General features: G+C 39.5%; 1 protein-coding gene across 5 annotated transcripts in view; it reads left to right on the forward strand.

The window, feature by feature from the left end:
- Window positions 1-20,481, forward strand: part of INPP5F (inositol polyphosphate-5-phosphatase F) — a 94,620-nt gene that overhangs the window by 32,323 nt on the left and 41,816 nt on the right. For all 5 annotated transcript variants that reach the window (XR_015155666.1, XM_086378643.1, XM_086378647.1 and 2 more), the window contains one exon: window positions 15,911-16,047. Coding sequence is in view for 4 of the 5 variants with exons in the window: in XM_086378647.1 (XP_086234773.1) it covers window positions 15,911-16,047 (137 nt within the window). In the remaining variant the exon portion in view is untranslated. The remainder of the gene's footprint in view (window positions 1-15,910; window positions 16,048-20,481) is intronic.

Here is a 20,481-nt window from a genome sequence, read left to right on the forward strand (position 1 = left end):
GTTGTGGAATCCTTTGCTGATAATTGCCCTTCCTTTTATAGCAAGCTCTGCCCCTCAAATGGTTCTATTAACCCTGGTGCCTAGAAAGCAAACTATTTGGAATAGTTGGCCTTTCTTCATTTTGGAAGGTCTCTTCCCCCAGACATTTGCAGGCAGGTAGACTTTCAGCCAGGGTCTAATGAGTCTATCTTTGACAGCCTGAAAGTGTCTGACTCTGCTTTGATCGGTTGGGCTTTATTAGGATGAGGAACAGAAAGTCGAAGGAACATGTAATGTGCTAAATAGATGAAGGAAAGGTAAAGCTCCATGAAAAATCATTGTCTTCTATTCCTTGTAGTGTCCAGGAGGAAGTCAGAATGATAGTCAGCTCTTACCACAGTTGTAACGACACATGAATTTTTTGTTTTCTTCTTTTCTGTTTGTCTTCTTCTTCCCTCTCTAGAGGATAAGCTCCAAAACAGGGGCTGTGTTTGTTGTGCTCACTGCTGTATCCCCCTGTCCAGTGGCTATTCAAAAATATTCAGTACAGAATATTAATATTTAACAGATATTTACAGAGTGCCTGTTGTATGCTGGGGGCTACAGGGTGAACAAAATGCAAAGCTTCCAGGAGCATAGAGTCAAATCCAAGAGCTAGACATTAATTGCCTGATCAGAGTTTTATCATTAAACTTAAGCTTCTGAAGAAGACAAATGTGGGATATTGTGAAGCACGTAGCAGAGGGGCGTGACTGGTGGGGATGGGGTTCCTGGATGGAAGGCATCCCTGAGGAAGTGATGTCTCAGCTGAGGCCTGAAATGTGTTTTCTCAGTTACAGGGATCTTTTTGCACACGGCTTACTCTGCCAACAACTGCTCTCCTCTCACTTTCCTCACCCTGACCCTGTCCAAATTACCCTACTGAAATAGTTCTGACTTCAACTCAGACATCACCTCTGTAGGAATGCCCTCCATCCAGGAGATAGTATATCATCACACAGATAACCTTGAAAAGATGGCGTACATGCTAAGTCGCTTCAGTCATGTCTGACTCTGTGTGACTCTATGGAGTGTAGCCTGCCAGACCCCTCTGTCCATGGGATTCTCCAGGCAAGAATACTGGAGTGGGTTTCTATGCCCTTCTCCAAGGGGTTTTCCAAACCCAGAGATTGAACCGGCCTCTCTTATGTATCCTACACAAGCGACACCTGGGAAACCCCCAAGATGGCTGAGGCTGGAGGTTTTAAATGTATTACAAAAGCTCTTTAAAATATACAGTAGTCCTCCCCCTGCCACACCCGAGCCCGTAGTTTCCCTTTCTGAAGTTTCAGTTACCTGTGGTCAGCCATGGTCCAAAAATATTAAATGGGAAATTCCAGAAATAAACAATTCACGAGTTGTAAATTGCATGGTGTTCTGAGTGGTGTGATATCTCTGTGCCCTCTGGCCTGGGATATGAGTCATCCCTTTGTCCAGCGTATCCACACAGTATGCTTCCAGCCCATTTAGTCACATAATTGGTTCAGTTATCAGATTGGCTGTTGGTATCATAGTGCTGTATTCAAGTAACACTTATTTTACTTAGTAATGACCCCAGTGTTCAAGAAAGAATGTGTATATAAGGTTTGGTTCTATCTGCAGTTTCAGGCATCTGCTGAGAATCCTGGAATGTATCCCCTGTGGGTATGTGTCCTGAAGACTGTGCATGCATGGGTGCTAATTTGCTTTAGTCGTGTCTGACTCTTTGTGACCCCATGGACTGGAACCTGCCAGGCTCCTCTGTTCATGGTATTCTCCAGACAAGAATACCGGAGTGGGTTGCCATTTCCTCCTTCAAGGTATCTTCCCGACCTAGGGATCAAACCTGTGTCTCTTAGGTCTCCTGCATTGGCAGGTGGGTTCTTTACCACTAGCTCCACGAGGATAAGCTTGTTAGGGTATGAAATATCTGACTATAAAATGCAAATATATCCACCGTGTACTCAGAACTAGTTTGAAGAGAGAATTGTCAGGAATCCTGATTTATTTAGCAATAGGGGCTCTTCATTTAGTAGTTAGGAGAATTACTACTCCTAGTATTGAATAGCAACAGACACAATTCACTCAAGTCTCTCCCATTCATTAAAATAGTATCACCATCTGCTTCTCCACTTTTAAAGTGGTGAGGATATCGAGATCCTTAAAATGGCACAATGTATTATGTATATGATTTTAAAAGTGTGATTTTGGTCCCTTGCTGTCTGTGGGGACTTTGCTGTGACACTCATTGATATGAAATATTTTTATACCTACAGTGTGAATGAATGGAATTTCACTAGCATTGCTTTCATACTTTCCTAAAAAGCCATTAGAAAGGCCCACCCCTCAGGGGCACTAGAGAAAAGGGAAGAGAGGCCTGGCAGGGCCCCTGCTTGAGGCCTGCTTCTTGGGCACAGCCTTTAGATAGTACTGGTGTTTAAATATGAGTTTCATAGTCTGTGTACAGTTGCATTGTGGGAGAAGATTGTTTTATTGTCTACTGATGACTCATAGAAACATGTAAGGATTGTGATAATGGTTGCACAACTATAAATTCATTAAAATCATTGGCTTGTTTATATTTAAAATGAGTGAATTTTATGGTATATAAATTATATCTCAATAAAGCCACTGAAAATATTTGTCAGAATACTTTTTTGTATCCTTTTGTCACTACTTCTGATTTTATCTTATTTTAATAATCTACCTTTTGATACCTTAAAGGTGACTTTTTTCAAAAGGTCAATTTTCATTCCAATCCCAAAGAAAGGCAATGCCAAAGAATGCTCAAACTACTGCACAATTGCACTCATCTCACATGCTAGTAAAGTAATGCTCAAAATTATCCAAGCCAGGCTTCAGGAATACATGAACCGTGAACTTCCAAATGTTCAAGCTAGTTTTAGAAAAGGCAGAGGAACCGGAGATCAAATTGCCAACATCTGCTGGATCATCAAAAAGGCAAGAGAGTTCCAGAAAAACATCTATTTCTGCTTTATTGACTATGCCAAAGCCTTTGACTGTGTGGATCACAATAAACTGTGGAAAATTCTGAAAGAGATGGGAATACCAGACCACCTGACCTGCCTCTTGAGAAATTTGTATGCAGGTCAGGAAGCAACAGTTAGAACTGGACATGGAACAATAGACTGGTTCCAAATAGGAATAGGAGTACGTCAAGTCTGCATATTGTCACCCTGCTTATTTAACTTATATGCAGAGTACATCATGAGAAACGTTGGGCTGGAAGAAGCACAAGGTGGAATCAAGATTGGCGGGAGAAATATCAATAACCTCAGATATGCAGATGACACCATCCTTATGGCAGAAAGTGAAGAGGAACTAAAGAGCCTCTTGATGAAAGTGAAAGAGGAGACTGAAAAAATTGGCTTAAAGCTCAGCATTCAGAAAACGAAGATCATGGCATCCGGTCCCATCACTTCATGGGAAATAGATGGGGAAACAGTGGAAACAGTGTCAGACTTTATTTTTCTGGGCTCCAAAATCACTGCAGATGGTGACTGCAGCCATGAAATTAAAAGACGCTTACTCCTTGGAAGGAAAGTTATGACCAACCTAGATAGCATATTCAAAAGCAGAGACGTTACTTTGCCAACAAAGGTCCGTCTAGTCAAGGCTATGGTTTTTCCAGTGGTCATGTATGGATGTGAGAGTTGGACTGTGAAGAAAGCTGAGTGCCGAAGAATTGATGCTTTTGAACTATGGTGCTGGAGAAGACTCTTGAGAGTCCCTTAGACTGCAAGGAGATCCAACCAGTCCATTCTAAAGGAGACCAGTCCTGGGTGTTCATTGAAAAGACTAGTGCTGAGGCTGAAACTCCAATATGTTAGCCACCTCATGCGAAGAGTTGACTCATTGGAAAAGACCCTGATGCTGGAGGGATTGAGGGCAGGAGGAGAAGGGGACGACAGAGGATGAGATGGCTGGATGGTATCACCGACTCAATGCACATGAGTTTGGGGGAACTCCGGGAGTTTGTGATGGACAGGGAAGCCTGGCGTGCTGCGATTCATGGGGTCGCAAAGAGTCGGGCAACTGAGTAACTGAACTGAACTGAGCAACTGAACTGAACTGAAAGTTGCTTTGAGGGAAGAATCTTAAAGATTAACAGTATTATTTGTCATATAACATTTCTACCAGATAATCTAAAGTGTAATTGAAAAAGTCATTTTATATTCAGTTTTTCATTCATGGCTTCCCTTGTGGCTCAGCTGGTAAAGAATCTGCCTGCAATATGGGAGACCTGGGTTTGATCCCTGGGTTGGGAAGATGCCCTGGAGAAGGGAAAGGCTACCCACTCTAGTATTCTGGCCTGGAGAATCCCATGGACTGTATAGTCCATGGGATCACAAACAGTTGGACACGACTGAGCAACTTTGATTCATGAGGGTCTCAGAACTCATGAATTTTGGAGGTAAGATTCATGTTGGTTACTAGGTTCCTGGTTAACCCTTAAAAGATTCTTTCACTGTAGTTTAGCTGATCTATTCAGTTAATAGCTTTGGGTCTTGGAAGCAGGTGGGCTAAGCGGCGAGGGGCTCCTTTCTTTGGCATCTTTTGGTTGCTCTTTTTTGCTTCTGTCTTTTACTCTCTCCCCAGGTACCTAAGTGCTGAGTGACCCTTCCCTCCTCTCTTTGCTCCCCTCTGTCTGCTCCATTACTTTATGCTTCAGAATTTCCCATCACCTCCCTTGTCCCTGATCTGTGCTCCAGTCTCCTTGGTGTGGATGGTTCCACCTCCCTGGTAGGAGCAGTGCTTGAATGAGACACATGAAGGTGACCCACAGTTCTGAGCTTTCCCAAGGGCATCAGACAAGCATGCTGCTTAGTTCTGAGCATATCTCTAACTGACAGATTTTTATATCCTCAGGCAGAGAGATACGTTAGAGGTAGGCCAGCTTGCCTCTTCTGTTTCAGTCATTCTGCTGTCCAGTTATAAATGAATTTGTTCTTAAACTCCAGTTGTTTTCTCAGTGATTTCTATGGCAGTGATATTAAAAGTTCCTAACTCCATAAAGAGAAGAATCTTGTAAAGGTAAGAGTGACTGAGTGTATGTATGGGCCACCTATAAAGGTGTTTCCTGTATTTATATTATTTCCTCCTTTATATTCTTATTAAGGTTTTTATCTTACTGAACATTTTATCTTCCTGAACATTTTGAAATGATTACAATCAAATTATTATCAGGTCTAATTGTGTTTTAAAAAGGATATTTTTGATTAAAAAAAAAACCCTCACTTATCAGTATCAGCCATCCAGGGCAGAAAATGAAGGTTATTCATCTAATTGACTTTGACTTGGCTGTCAGGTTTGTTACAGCCTGTGGGCTTGTGTTCCTTCAAGCAGAGAGGCCTGTAACCTCCAGCCTCACAGCATACTTGTGTCACTCCTCAAAACAGTGGTTTATCTTCATGATGATAAACCTTCACCATAAATAACCCCAATTATATTTAGTATGCTGGGGTTTAATAGGTAAGAAAGTATGTAATACATTAACGTTTTAAATATGTAAAGAAGCATCTTAGAACTTTAGCAAGAGAAAGACACAGTTATATGGAAAATGTACTCTTGTAATAGAAACTCATTTTGCCCATTGATACTTAGACTTTTGTAGTTTCCTAGGACTGTTATAGATAGAAAAGCCTTTATATTTTTATAGATTATAATAGATTAATTTTATGGCAGGTCATTATTAGGGATTTTGTTATTAGGCTGAGTTTGAATTCGTAGGTTAAGCTGAGTATGCTTCTGATTGCACCATTTGGTACCTTTGAAAGGGACCCTAATAAATGTACCTCATGTCCCAGACACTCTCCTTATGAGTCACTGTCGGTTTTCTGTATGTGCAGACTTAGGACACTTTAGTAGGCAATAGAGCAATCAATTAAGAAACACTGAGTAGCTACTATGTTTGGAAGATGAACAAATTAATGACTGACTCTGGTCCCTGAGAATATTAGAAGCCCAATATTATGTACTTTTAACTACAGATATCTGACAGTGGAAAAAAACAGCATTGTTGTGTGGTAGTATTACTTGTATTTCTACTTACTTGATGTACAATGGTGTATGATGGTCCTTGAAATATAGTCAAAGGAATATACTACTTTATTTCTGTTCCTATTAGGAAAAGTATTTTTCTTGATATAGGTTTTTAAAAATAGAAAGGTCCTTAAATAGAAAGCAAAAGATTAAACATACCGTGAATCCATATCTTTTAGTAGAAATTTAAATTCATGCTGTTTAGTTGCTCAGTCACGTCCGACTCTTTGTGACCCCATGGATTGTAGCCTGCCAGGCTCCTCTGTCCATAGAATTCTCCAGGCAAGAATAGAGTGGATAGCCATTCCCTTCTCTAAGGGACCTTCCTGGTGCACGGATCGAACCCAGGTCTCCTGCATTGCAGGCAGATTCTTTGCCATCTGAGCATAAACTTACATACGATCTATAGACTTATGGTTATATTCATTTAAAAGTACTAAATGGCCAATTAATAGCTTATGCAATAGGTATCAATGAAACAGATTTTATGCACACAGTGGACTGAATTTAAATTCCTACCAAAGATTTATTTAAAAAAAAGAAAAGGCAGGATCCTTCAAATTGGAACATAATTTATCTTGAGATAAGCCATGGTGGCTCAGTAGTAAAGAATTGACTTGCCAATGCAGAAGATGCAGGTTCAACCCCTGGGTCAGGAATATCCCCTGCAGAAGAAGACGGCAACCCACTCCTGTTTTCTTGCCTGGGAAATCCCATAGACAGAAGAGCCTGGCAGGCTACAGTCCATGAGGTCACAAAAGAGTCGGAAATGACTTAGTGACTAAACAACAACAACAAAGCCATTAGGATATTACCCAATGATTAGATTCTCTTAGAATGCATAGTGTGTTACTGTGCTATATAACAGATCATTTAAAGATACTTGGTACATTTTAAAAAATGAGATCAAGAGAAACTAGTCAGAGATTGTTTCTTACAGTCACAATATCAAGAAATACTTTGAACTGCAAGAGGAAAAAATATGAAGAAAACCACACTTGAGCATCTCATAGCAAAACTGATAAAAGCTGAAGTCAAAACATCCTAAAGCAGCCAAAGAAAAGCTACACATTAAATTCAACGGTATTCAATAAAGCTTTGGTAGGAACAGTGGAAGCCAGAAGACAGTGGAATGATACCTTCAAAGTGCCTGTCTAGAATTTTATACCTTCAAAAATTAAGGAAAAAAAGACATTTTGAGCCAAACAAACTGAATTTGTCACCACCAGTACCTGCACTAAAATAAATACTAAGGAGTTCTTCAAGTAAAAGGGAAATGATTCCAGATAGGAGTGTGGAAATGTTGGAAGGAACAGAAAATAATGGAAAGAGTAAATGTTGGTAAATTTAAACAAAGTTAGCTTTATATGAGGCCTAAAATTAACACAGAATGAAAACACACAACAATAATAGGTCTTTTCCCTGTCCAGGAACTGGCAAAAGTACTTATTTACATTAGGTTTTTGTAAGTTAGGGCTCATGTTATCAGACCCTGCAATATAACCAGTAATAGAATAATAAAATATTATAAAAAACTAATAAAGGGAAGAAATGGAATAATAATTTTAACACTCAGTCCAAAAGAAGACAAGGAAAGAAAGTATATAGAACAGGTGAAGAAATGGTAAGACAGTAGAATGATTCTTAAATATTTTAACAATTACATTATATATAAATGGACTCGTTTAGTCACTAAGTCAAGTCTGACTCTGTGATTCCATGGAGTGTTGCCTGCCAAGCTCCTCTGTCCATGAGATTTCCCAGGCAAGATTACACCTGCTTTGGCAGGCAGGTTCTTTACCTCTGAGCCACCAGGGAAGCCCATGAATGGATTTAGTAGTTTAAAAGCAAAGCTTTTCATAATAGAAAAATAAAATTCATCTACAAGCTACTTTTAAGACAAATACCTTAAGTATATGTATATGTATAGAGAAAGGCCAAAAGTAAAAGGATAGAAAAAAGAGAAACCAAGCAAATGCTAACCTACTGAAAACTGATGTGCTCATAATAATATCAAAACAGACTTTAAGGCAAGAAGCATAAACAGATATACATTTCAAAAACAGCCAAAGTTCAAGTCACCAGAAAGATAAAGCAGTGTTAAATTTGTAAACACCTAAGCCTTAAAGTATAAAAGGAGCAGTGAGTCATTTGGCTTAAATTTATTAGTTCGGAGTGTCAACTTGAAATGGCAGAGAAACACATAAGTATTCTTATTGTCAGCTTGACACAGAAGAAAGGAAAAGTGAGCCAACTGTAATTGCCTTTCCTAATTCTCTTTTTCCTTCACAGCAGCACATTTCCATCCTCTGATTCGTCTGGTTCGAATGCAGACTCTAAGCTCTTCAGAGGCATAATCTGCAGAAGCTCTTCAAGAAGTTACATATTGGTTATTGAATATTATGTTAGGACTTTGGAGTATGTAGTAAATAAATGTTAGTAATTTGGCATGTGGATATAATTGTAAATTCTTTTGTGTATAAGCTGGCTTGAAACTCAACATTAAAAAATATTAAGGTCATGGCATCTGGTCCCATCACTTTATAGCAAACTGAAGGGGAAAAATTGGAAGCAGTGACAGATTTTATTTTCTTGGGCTTCACGGTGACTGCAGCCATGAAATTAAAAGGCTCTTGTTCTTTGGAAGGGAAGCTGGACAGCGTATTAAAAAGCAGATACATCACTTTGCCAACAAAGGTCCATATAGACAAAGCTATGGTTTTTTCCAGTAGTTGTGTGTGGCTATGAGCATTGGACCATAAAGAAGGCTGAGTACCGAAGAAATGTTATTTTTGAATTGTCTTAAAAATCCTGCTGAACCGGTCAAATCAGAAACAGTCTTGGAAAAAGGCAAGCCAGAAGGAAAAAAAAAATCAGAAAAATAAAATTATTTTCACACAGATACTTTACTCACTTCAAGTGTCTGGCACAGAGAATATGTATTGTGTATGTATTTCTGTCAGTAGGAGCTCTTTTAATTGAACCTCACTTAAGATTAACCAGCATTCCTCACTGCCTCTGTGGAATATATTGGTAGATGTGTTGGATGCTCTGAAGGCTGGTGGAGACTGGGTAGGAAGCCCTGTCTTCTGGTAGATTGTGGGTTGTGTTTATTTCCATACCTGTTCATACTTGTTTTACTTGATACTGTAATTATATAACTAAATAATCCCATCAACTGTAAATACAAAAGGAATGACTTCCTGTTTCTATGAAGACTAAATTGAATGCTTTGAAAAGATTAGATAAAGCTGTGTTGCATTAAAAAAAAAATGCTAGGGGCTCATTCTCAAAGAACATAGGATTTTATTTCCTGGACTAGGGACTGAACTATGGCCCTTGTAATGGAAGCTCGGAGTTCTAACCACTAGACTGCTGGGAAATTCCCTAAATTATGCATGTTTAAAAAGTCATTGGTGGTACTTTCTCAGTGGTCCAGGGGTTGAGTCCATCTTCCAATGCAGGGGATGTGGGTTTGATCCTTGGTCAGGGAACTAATATCCCACATGCTGAGGAGTGACTGAGCCCTTGAGCTGAGACTACTGAGCCTGCACATTGCAACTAAGATCCAGTGCAACCATAAATAAGTAAATATTTTTTAAAAGTCGTTGTTAAGCTCAAGTAGGATTGGAAGGACTAATGCCAGCAGTGGTAACCAGTTGTTCTTTCTCTGCTAGTCTTCTTATATGAGAGAACTCATAAAATGGGGTTTGGATTAGATTTAAAGAATTTCCATGGAATGGGGAACACTGGTGAAAGGGAATATTAATTTTATATGTAATGTTTACATTTTTAAACATGTGGAATGTATTCCTTTATTTTCTGTATGATTAACATTAATAAAAATAAAGGATTGCTAGACATGCATTGTTGGATCAAATGCTTTTCTATTGATGCATGTCAGTAGAATGGGTAGCCATGTTGAGAAATATTAAATGCAGTACTTAGAGGTGAGGTGGTGAGTAGGGAGGAAAGATTTTCATACGGTGGTGGTTTAGTCACTAAGTTGTGTCCGACTCTTGCAACCCCATGGACTGTAGCCTGCCAGGCTCTTCTGTCCATGGTATTCTCCAGACAAGAATACTGGAGTGGGTTGCCATTTCCTTCTCCAGGGGATCTTCCTGACCCAGAAATCGAACCCAGGTCTCCTGCCTTGCAGGCAGTTGATTTATCGACTGAGCTATGAGGGAAGCCCCTAATTTTAATTTTAGAAAAAAAGGTTTTTTTGGATAAAAATCTTTCTCCTGCGATTGCTTACCCTAATTAACTGAGTCAGTTATTGTATATGGCAAGCAATTGAATCTTTTCCAGGACTATTGTTTTACTTGCCCTAACTGGTCATGCTTTTCAAGATAATCACTTCCTAGTTAGTTTTCTTATCTGCCTGGGAAAGTCACATTTTTTGTCTTTTTTTTTTTTTAAGGAGTCAGGGTTGCAAAATTGACCTTTATCCCCATTGTAATATATTTTAAAAGTTGAGGAAATATCTTTATACCAAAAGACCTTGCTAGAATAAATTACCTTTGACTCCTGTTTATACTACATAGCCAGATCTCAGTGTGATGGCTTTAATTAAGCCAAGTTTCTTTTTCTGGTGGGTGATATAAATTAATGCAGTAACCTGCTTTGGTGCCTTTAAAAGCTTCTTTACAAAATTGTGCTTGACTGGATATACAGTGCTAAACAATAGTAATGCTATACTTTTGCATTTTTCTTAGCTTAAAATTCAAACTAGAGAAAATATATTTGGACCATTTAACCCTGTAACTAACACTCATTTTTGCTGGATTTCCAGGCTTCTATGTGTTTACTGTTGTGTTTGTTTCACCTACGGCAAAATAGTTACAGGAATACTCCTTCTCCAGGGGAACTTCCCAACCCAGGGATCGAACCCCGGTCTCCCTCATTGCAGGCAGACGCTTTAACCTCTGAGCCACCAGGAAGCCCCTAACAGGAATACAGATTGCTGTTATTTCCCAAGAGGTTTTTTGTTTTGCTTTGTTTTCTAGAATCAACCTAGAAATATCTTAGTTTCCAATTCAAGTTTTACATTTTCTTTCCATTTTGATAATTTTACTTGTTTCTTTAAACACTATTTCAAGTACCTAAATCTCTGTGTTTGGTAGAAAATATACTTTTTAGTTTATTCACTGTTCTAGTAAGTAAGACTCCTAGCAAGTTTTTTTGTTCTTTAGAAGCTTTTTTTAAATTGAGATAAAATTCACACACCATAAAATTCACTCTTTTAACATTACAATTCACTGGGTTTTAGTATCATCGTAAGGTTGTATTATCCTACCATCACTGCTATGTAACTCCAGTGTATTTTCATCATTCCAAGTTACTTAGATTATAACTAGTATGTATCAGTTTTCTTGTCTATCTTTTAGTTTTTTTGTTTTGATCAGTGTGTGAGACTGAAAACAGTAAGGCAGGAAACTATAGTGAAAGACTTATGAGACATTAACCCAGTGCAATTTGTAGAGCTGGTTCCAAGTCAACTACAAAAAGGTGCTTTTATCCATCATCTCCATATTCCCAGCATCTAAATTATTTCAAAGTAGGTTCCAGGTAGATACATTTGTCTGCAGATACTTCAGTATGTATTTCAACACCAGTTATTGACATACCATACTTTCCCCCTCTTTATCATTGTTAACTTAGATGCCCATTTTCACATGGGTCTCTGTCTGTTTTCTTTTCTAGTACTCATTTGTCCATTCCTATACCAGTACCACATTGTTTTCTTTACCATAGCTTTGTAGTATGTTTTGCTGCCTGGTAAACATTAACTCTTATGCAGAGTACATCATGAGAAATGCTGGGCTGGAAGAAGCACAAGCTGGAATCAAGATTGCAGGGACAAATGTCAATAACCTCAGATATGCAGATGACACCACCCTTATGGCAGAAAGTGAAGAGGAACTAAAAAGCCTCTTTATGAAAATGAAAGAGGAGAGTGAAAAGGTTGGCTTAAAGCTCAACATTCAGAAAACGAAGATCATGGCATCTGGTCCCATCACTTCATGGGAAATAGATGGGGAAACAGTGGAAACAGTGTCAGACTTTATTTTGGGGGCTTCAAAACCACTACAGATGGTGACTGCAGCCATGAAATTAAAAGACGTTTACTCCTTGAAAGGAAAGTTATGACCAACCTAGATAGCATATTGAAAAGCAGAGACATTACTTTGCCAACAAAGGTCCATCTAGTTAAGACTTTGGTTTTTCCAGTGATCATCTATGGATGTGAGAGTTGGACTGTGAAGAAGCCTGAGCGCCGAGGAATTGATGCTTTTGAACTCTGGTGTTGGAGAAGACTCTTGAGAGTCCCTTAGACTGCAAGGAGATCCAACCAGTCCATTCTAAAGGAGATCAGCCCTGGGATTTCTTTGGAAGGACTGATGCTAAAGCTAAAACTCCAGTACTTTGGCCACCTCATGTGAAGAGTTGACTCATTGGAAAAGACTCTGATGCTGGGAGGGATTGGGGGCAGGAGGAGAAGGGGACAACAGAGGATGAGATGGCTGGATGGCATCGCTGACTCGATGGATGTGAGTCTGGGTGAACTCCGGGAGTTGGTGATGGACAGGGAGGCCTGGCGTGCTGTGATTCATGGGGTCGCAAAGAGTTGGACACGACTGAGCGACTGAACTGAACTGACATAGTGGAGCTAAAATTTGAGTCTGAGTTCTGACGTCTAAGTCAGAACACATTGAGGCTTTTCTGAAAAGGGAAACTATTGTTCACAAATTTTGTTCCTTGTTGTTTGAGATCATTTACATTGTATTTTCTCAGTTTTAATCTTCATTATAACCCCTTAGGTATTTTGAACTTAAGTCTGTAATGTTTTAAGTGATTTTAAGTTTGTAAGTTGAATTTCAGTATTGACAATACCAGCATTTTCGTGTAAAAAGCGTGCTTTTTGTTTTCCCAAGTGAGTCTATGTATGGGGTAAAACCTCTGTGTTTGAAATTTGGTATTTTTGGTACTATGCCATGAGATGGCATATGAGAAAGACATTTATCACATTTGATTATGCACATTGTGTTTTTGTCATTGCTGTAATTTTTTAAAATTGCAGTTCATAATGTTAATAAGAAGACAAGAAGGCATAAACTAGGAAGAGGGCTTCCTAATGTTGGCTTGTCTTATCCTCTGCCAACACTCTAAATTGTTCCATGTAAAATAAAAGTTATTCTTGTAAGGTTAAGAGATTTGTGGTAAGGGCTTCCTTTTACTCAGCTGACTGCAGTAACATTCAAGTGTTCTGTGCATTATGTGCTTTATTATGTGTTGGGTTTACTGTGTGTTAAATGCTTGGTAACCTTAATCCGTGCCTGACGTACTTCCCAGCACATGGTGGGTCCTTGGTTAAAGTTTAATGATCGTGAATAATGAAATGACTTATAAAAGCCTTGAAACTTTGGAGTGAATTTCCACTCTACTTTATAAAGACTTATGAAACATTTCCAAACTCTTGTATTTATGAAATGTTTAATGCACATCTCCAAAGCACTATGCCTAAAATGAAAGTGGATTAGTATTTGGGAGAAAAATGGAAGAAATTAAAATACTGTGTCTTTTTAAAAAATATTTTTTCATAAGCACAATATATATCCACCATGTTGTTTTTCTATAATAAATTTCTGAAACATTGTTTCAATAGTTTTGGGTGTTTTTTTTTTTGGTAGTAATTAGGTAGTATTTTTAAAGGGTATAGTCTCAGAATGAAAAATTGCTTTTACATGCTGGCTTTCATAGACTGTTTCTTATTTAAATAAAAACCTTTTGTGAAAAGTAGAAATTCAGATTGAAAAGATAACTGTTGGGCCTCTAAGCATTTTCTTTCCTTTCTTTCTTATATTTATTAAGTATTTCTTTGTTTTATACCCCTCTCCCACTTACATCAATATGTTTACTTATTTGCTCAGTCCTAGTGTGCACATGAAGTAGTTCTGGAATTGCTAACCCATACTCTTCTGACAAATAACTTGCTTCAGTTCAGTTCAGTTCAGTCGCTCAGTCGTGTCCGACTCTTTGCGACCCCATGAATCGCAGCACGCCAGGCCTCCCTGTCCATCACCAACTCCCAGAGTTCACTCAGACTCAGGTCCATCGAGTCTGGATTGATGCCATCCAGCCATCTCATCCTCTGTCGTCCCCTTCTCCTCCTGCCCCCAATCCCTCCCAGCATCAGAGTCTTTTCCAATGAGTCAACTCTTCTCATGAGTTGGCCAAAGTACTGGAGTTTCAGCTTTAGCATCATTCCTTCCAAAGAAATCCCAGGGCTGATCTTCAGAATGGACTGGTTGGATCTCCTTGCAGTCCAAGGGATTCTCAAGAGTCTTCTCCAACACCACAGTTCAAAAACATCAATAATTTGCTTACCAGAGTACAATATTGTATACAGTTCTTTTTGTCTTTATCTATACAAAATACTGTTTTCCAAAGTTACTTAATTTTTTTCTTCCTTGTCTCCTACATAGGTTACATTTTCCATTTGTAACAGAGTTGGGTTACATTTCATCTTGGGTTCATTTCATATTCTGATTAATTTGAACCATTTATTTTTGAGGAGATGTAAAACATTATCGTGGTTCAGAGTCAGAAGTATGTCAAAGGGTGTACTTGGAGAGCTGTCAGTTCCAGTCCCTTTTATCTCATTCCTGTTTTCTCTTCCTTCCATCTCATTTCCACCTACCCCTTGTTAGGTAACCAACCTCGTTAATTTCTAATTTATCTCTCCTCTCTTTTTCTATACAAATGAGCAAATATGTTTTTCTCTTTCTTTTTTTTTTCCCAGAAAGGGTAGTGTACTCTAGCTACTCCATTGTGCTTTGATTTAATACTATATCTTATTATATTAATAATAAAGATATTAATACATGAATAATATATCCAGTTTATCCCCTTATCAGTTTCTAGAATGCTTTGAATTCTTTTTAAGAGCTAATTCTTTATAGTACTCTGTTCCATAGATGTGCCATAGTTTGTTCAACCATTCTTTGTTGAAGAATGGGGCATTCTTTGTTGAAGAATTTGGGCATTCAAGTTGTTTCCAGTAGTTTGCAGTTAGACTGCTGCAGTGAATAGATTTGAGTGTATATATTTTTGTTTAGTTGAGATGTATTTTCAGGGTAAATTCACAAGCGTGGGATTGCTGGGTAAAACAGTAAGTGGGTATGTTTTAATGTTAGTTATAGTAAAATTAACATCTGAAAAAGTTGTATCTCTTTGTGTTCTCACAAGCGCTATGAGGGTGCCTGGTTCCCACAGCCTTGTCAGAATGTGCTGTCCTAACAATACTTTTTTATTATCCCCAAGCTGATGGGTGAGAATGGTATTAAAACATTTTAATTTACATCTCCATTGAACATCTTTTCATAGGTTTTAGGGCCATTTTTCTGTCTTTGTTGTGCTCTTTACCAAAGGACTGTGGGCTTCCCTGGTGGCTCAGTTGGTAAAGAATCCACCTGCAATGCAGGAGATCCCGGTTTGACTCCTGGGTTGTGAAGATCCACTGGAGAAGGGATAGGCTACTCACTCCAGTGTTCTTGGGCTTCCCTGGTGGTTCAGCTGGTAAAGAATCCACCTGCAATGCGGGAGACCTGGGTTTGATCCCTGGGTTGGGAAGATGCCCTGGAGAAGGGAAAGGCTACCCACTCCAGTATTGTGGCCTGGAGAATTCCTGCATCTGGAGGATCACAGATGGACACGACTGAGCCACTTGGACTTTCACTTTCACCAAAGGACTGTACTGTTTGCATACTGTGTTACTCAGCTTCAGCTTGCTAGGACAGCAGTACTTTATAGAAACCAGACACTCAATATGCCTTTTCTCTTTCAGATCTTCCGTGGTGGCTTATTTTAATTCGGCAGAAAGCCTTGGTGGGCAAACTTCCAGGAGACCATGAAGTCTGTAAAGTAACCAAAATTGCTGTACTATCACTTTCTGAAATGGAACCTCAGGATCTTGAGCTAGAGGTAAGGTGAAGTTTCAGGAAATTTCATGGCAACTTGATATGGGTGTAATGGCAACCATGAGGATTTGATTTAATAGACCAGAATCATAGAGTTCTAGCGCTGGGTATCTTTAGAGTAATTGAGTCCTGTGTTTTCAGACTTTGGTGTGGAACCTTTGTTTTAAAATCTATGAAAGCCAGTAAGTTAAGATGCATAGAAGCAGAGTTGCACTGGTTGAGGTGGTGATGGGGGAAGAGCTTCTCCTTGGGGCCCTGCCTACTTTGCCTTTGCTGGAAACCCACCTCTGCTTCTGGGGACTCCTGTGTGTGTTAGGCACGCAGTTGTGTCTGACTCTTTGCAACACCATGGACTGAAGCCCACCGGACTCCTCTGTCCATGGGATTCTCCAGTCAAGAATACTGGAGTGGGTTGCCATTTCCTTTTCCAGGGGATCTTCCCGACCCAGGGATCGAACTCAGGTCTCCCGCATTGCAGGCAGATTCTTGACCGTCTGAGTCACTATAGCACAATTTGAAAACTGATTTAGGGTGAGGAGAGTCAGGAGGTTAGATTTAACTTCTACTGTACCTTCTTTTGGAGAAGGCAATGGCACCCCACTCCAGTACTCTTGCTTGGAAAATCCCACGGACGGAGGAGCCTGTTAGGCTGCAGTCCATGGGGTCACTAAGAGTCAGACACGACTGAGTGACTTCACTTTCACTTTTCACTTTCATGCATTGGAGAAGGAAATGGCAGCCCACTCCAGTGTTCTTGCCTGGAGAATCCCAGGGACGGGGGAGCCTGGTTGGCTGCCATCTCTGGGTTCGCACAGAGTCAGACACAACTGAAGTGACTTAGCATAGTATCTTCTTTTATCTATATGTCTTGAAATTTTTCTAAAGCTATATTTCTCTTGTAATTTTTTTTCTTAAAGTTGGGTTTTTGTTTGTTTTTTTTTTTTAAAGAAGAAAAAAAAAAAAACAAAACCCTGACCTATTAGACTTTCATTTTCTAAAAGGAAACCAGGCCCACAAGTTGAGTAAGTTAGGGCCAAGATAATGAGATTGCCCGGGGCCAGTGTTTGTCTCCACACTGGCAGAAATAACCCCTGAAAGCACTTGTATCATGCCTACTATCAGTGTGGGGATGTGGCATCTAGGGGTGTCATCACACTGTCATAGCCCTGGCCTAATTTGATCACTGTGTGGTGTACCAGACAGGCCCTGAGGGTTAAATGGATAATCACATTTCATCCGTTGGGCCATCCTGTGAAGTAGGCATTGTTAGAATCCATGTTGCACAGGTGAAGAGAGAAGGCTTGGCAAGGATTAACCACACAGCTGGCTCGTGGTGCATCCAGACCTGGACTTAGGCCGTCTGTTCTTGGATCCCTCTGCTGGGCTTGCCTCCCTGTTACCTGAACCGCAGGTAACAGGTAGCATAGTGTCCACTGCCCCACAACTCAGTATGTGTTTTCTAGGCTGAATGTTGGGGAAGGAAATTGAGGCACAGGGTTAAATTATTTAAAAAAATACATACAGGCATATCTTGGAGATACTATGAGTTTGGTTCCAGACCATTGCAATAAAGCAAATAATTATAATAACATGACTTTTTTGGTTTTTCAGTGCATATACGAGATATGTATATATTACACTATAGTCTGTTAAGTGTACAAGAGCATTATGCCTAAAAAAAAAAATACCTTAATTTAAAAATACTACTGCTAAGATACTAAATGTGTGCTTAGTCACTCAGTCATGTCTGACTGTTTGTGATCCCATGAACTACAGCCTGCCAGGCTCCTCTGTCCATGGGGATTCTCCAGGCAAGAATACTGGAGTGGGTTGCCATGCCCTCCTCCAAGGAATCTTCCCAACCCAGGGATTGAACCCACGTCTCCCACATTGTACACGGATTCTTTACCATCTGAGCTACCAGAGAAGCCCTCACCACCATCTGAGTTTTCAGGGAGTCAGTCTTTTCACAGTAATATCAAAGATCACCATAACAAATATGATGATAATGAGAAAGTTTGAAATCTTGTGGGAAATTACCAAAATGGGAGACGCATGAAGTGACCAAATGCTGCTGGAAAAACAGTACCAGTAAACCTGTTCATTGTGATTGCCACAAACCTCTTTTTTTTTTTCTCTTAAAAAGCATCTGTAAAGCACAATAAAACAGGGTATGCGGTAACAATATAGTAATTTTTGTGCTTCAGATCTTTCTGGAAGTTTGACAGTCTAACAGACCAGTATTAAAATGAATTTAGGAGGACACTGATACTCTGTTATAGGAATAAAAAAAAAAGATTCAAGTACTTATTTCCTTTGATTGGTACTAGAGATAGAATACTATTTACTATTGCTGATCCTCAGACAAGTAACTTTGGTGGCAGTTGGGCCTGTTAAAAACAAGTGTTTTGCAGTTTTTGTTTTCATTTTATTTTAGCAAAGAGCAGACTAAAAAAATTTTATGCGTTGATTAAGCCAGTAAACTTGTGTCTTTTGGATGACTGCTGACAAATTGAAAGATCAGCCTGGCTTCTGTCACCAGTCTTGGCCTTGAGTGTGAGCACTCCTTGGGTAGCGTGCTGGTTTGAGCAGTAAGCTGGGGGCCTGGACAGTTAGAGCAGAGACCAGCTCCTCAGCACCTTGGTCACCTGTTAGTCATCAGTTTGCACATCTGGCACCCCCAATTCTGGGGAAATGAACTATCCTCACCCAGAGGCCTGCATAGGATGCCTAGTGGACTTTTCAGGAAGATGCTGTTCGTGGCCATCAGTCTGTATCATTTGAGATTGTTGTTGTTCAGTCACTAAGTCATGTCCGACTCTTTGCAGTGCCATGGACTGCAGCTCACCAGACTTTGCTGTCCTTCACCATCTCCCAGAGTTTGTTCAAACTCATGTCTGTTGAATCAGTGATGCTATCTAACCATCTCATCCTCTGCCACCCCCCCTCTCCTTTTGCTTCCAGTCTTTCCCAGAATCAGGGTTTTTTCCAGTGAATTGGGTCTTCGCATCAGGTGGCCAAAGCATTGGAGCTTCAGCTGACTATTGTATAGATGGTGGGTGGTGGAGGGGGAGGAATCTTTAGGTAATAACATTTAGTGGAATTTTAAAACAACAAAAAAAATGTGACCGTGATGAGAGCTTTTAAAATGTCTTCATTCTGAAGACTTTTCCTTTTTTTTCTTGACACTCTCAAGTGAATGAGATCATCTTCACATGCAAATGAAAATGAGATAGTCCCACATAGCTGAGTGTTTTTACTGTACTGTTGGACAGTCTGAGCGATGGCATTTGCCAGGGTACTAAAGGTACAGTCCATGTTAAGAGCTGGAAATATATAATGACCCTGGCTAATTAGGGATAAACGTGATTATAGATAAAGTATTTCCAGATCCCAATTTAGTGATAGTTTGGCATTGGTTTCTCTCAAGAGAATATAATTTCAGGAATTTGCATTTAAGCCTTTTTTCCCCTTCCTTTAATCCTGTTTTCTGTTAATGCAGCTTTATGACAGTGAACAATAGAAGGGCAAAGAACAGCTCTGTTGAAAATCACAAACTGCTTATTTTCTGACATGTTAATTTAAATTTTTGGTATTCTTATTCTAGTTTCCATATAATGCCAGTTAAAAAGAGCATTTAGAAGCATGATAAATTTTTGTGGGGCTTTTTATTTTTGATTATATAGTAATTGTAACTGAGGAGGAGGAAAAATATTCTCCCACATAGAAATGATCAATGTCAATATTCTGGTTTTTAAAAACAATTTAGTTTTAATTGAAGGATAATAGCTTTACAATATTGTATTGGTTTCTGTCATAGGGATACATATGTCCCCTGCTTTCCATTTGTCTCCAGCTCTTTGGAGGAGCAATATTTCAAATTTTCAGGGTAGTTTTTATATTTTGCATCTTTGTATATTTTTCCTACTTCTATTAGTTAAAAAATTCCTGTTATTTTTCATGACCATATGTATCTTATGCACAGAAGACTTTCTTAAATGAAGCTGACTCTTAGGTCTTCTTGAAAGTGAAAGTTGTTCAGTCATACTCAACCCTTTGGAACCCCATGGACTACACAGTCCATGGAGTTCTCCAGGCCAGAATACTGGGGTGTGTAGCCTTTCCCTTCTCCAGGGGATCTTCCCAATCCAGGGATCAAACCCAAGTCTCCTGCATTGCAGGCAGATTCTTTACCAGCTGAGCCACAGGGGAAGACCAAGAATACTGGAATGGGTAGCCTATCCCTTCTCCAGTGGCTTCCCAACCCAGGAATCAAACTGGGATCTCCTTCATTGCAGGCAGATTCTTTACCAATCCTGCATTACAGGTGGATTCTTTACCAACTGAGCTATCAGGGAAGTCTAGGGCTTCTTAGTATGTCTTTATAATTTGGACATCTGTGTCTGTGTTTGAATACCCACTGCTTTCTACCTTTCCC

The sequence above is a fragment of the Bos grunniens genome, chromosome 26, assembly GCF_055505025.1.
Source record: "Bos grunniens cultivar Pamir isolate PY7600 chromosome 26, Bosgru_T2T1.0, whole genome shotgun sequence".
Lineage (NCBI taxonomy): Eukaryota > Metazoa > Chordata > Mammalia > Artiodactyla > Bovidae > Bos > Bos grunniens.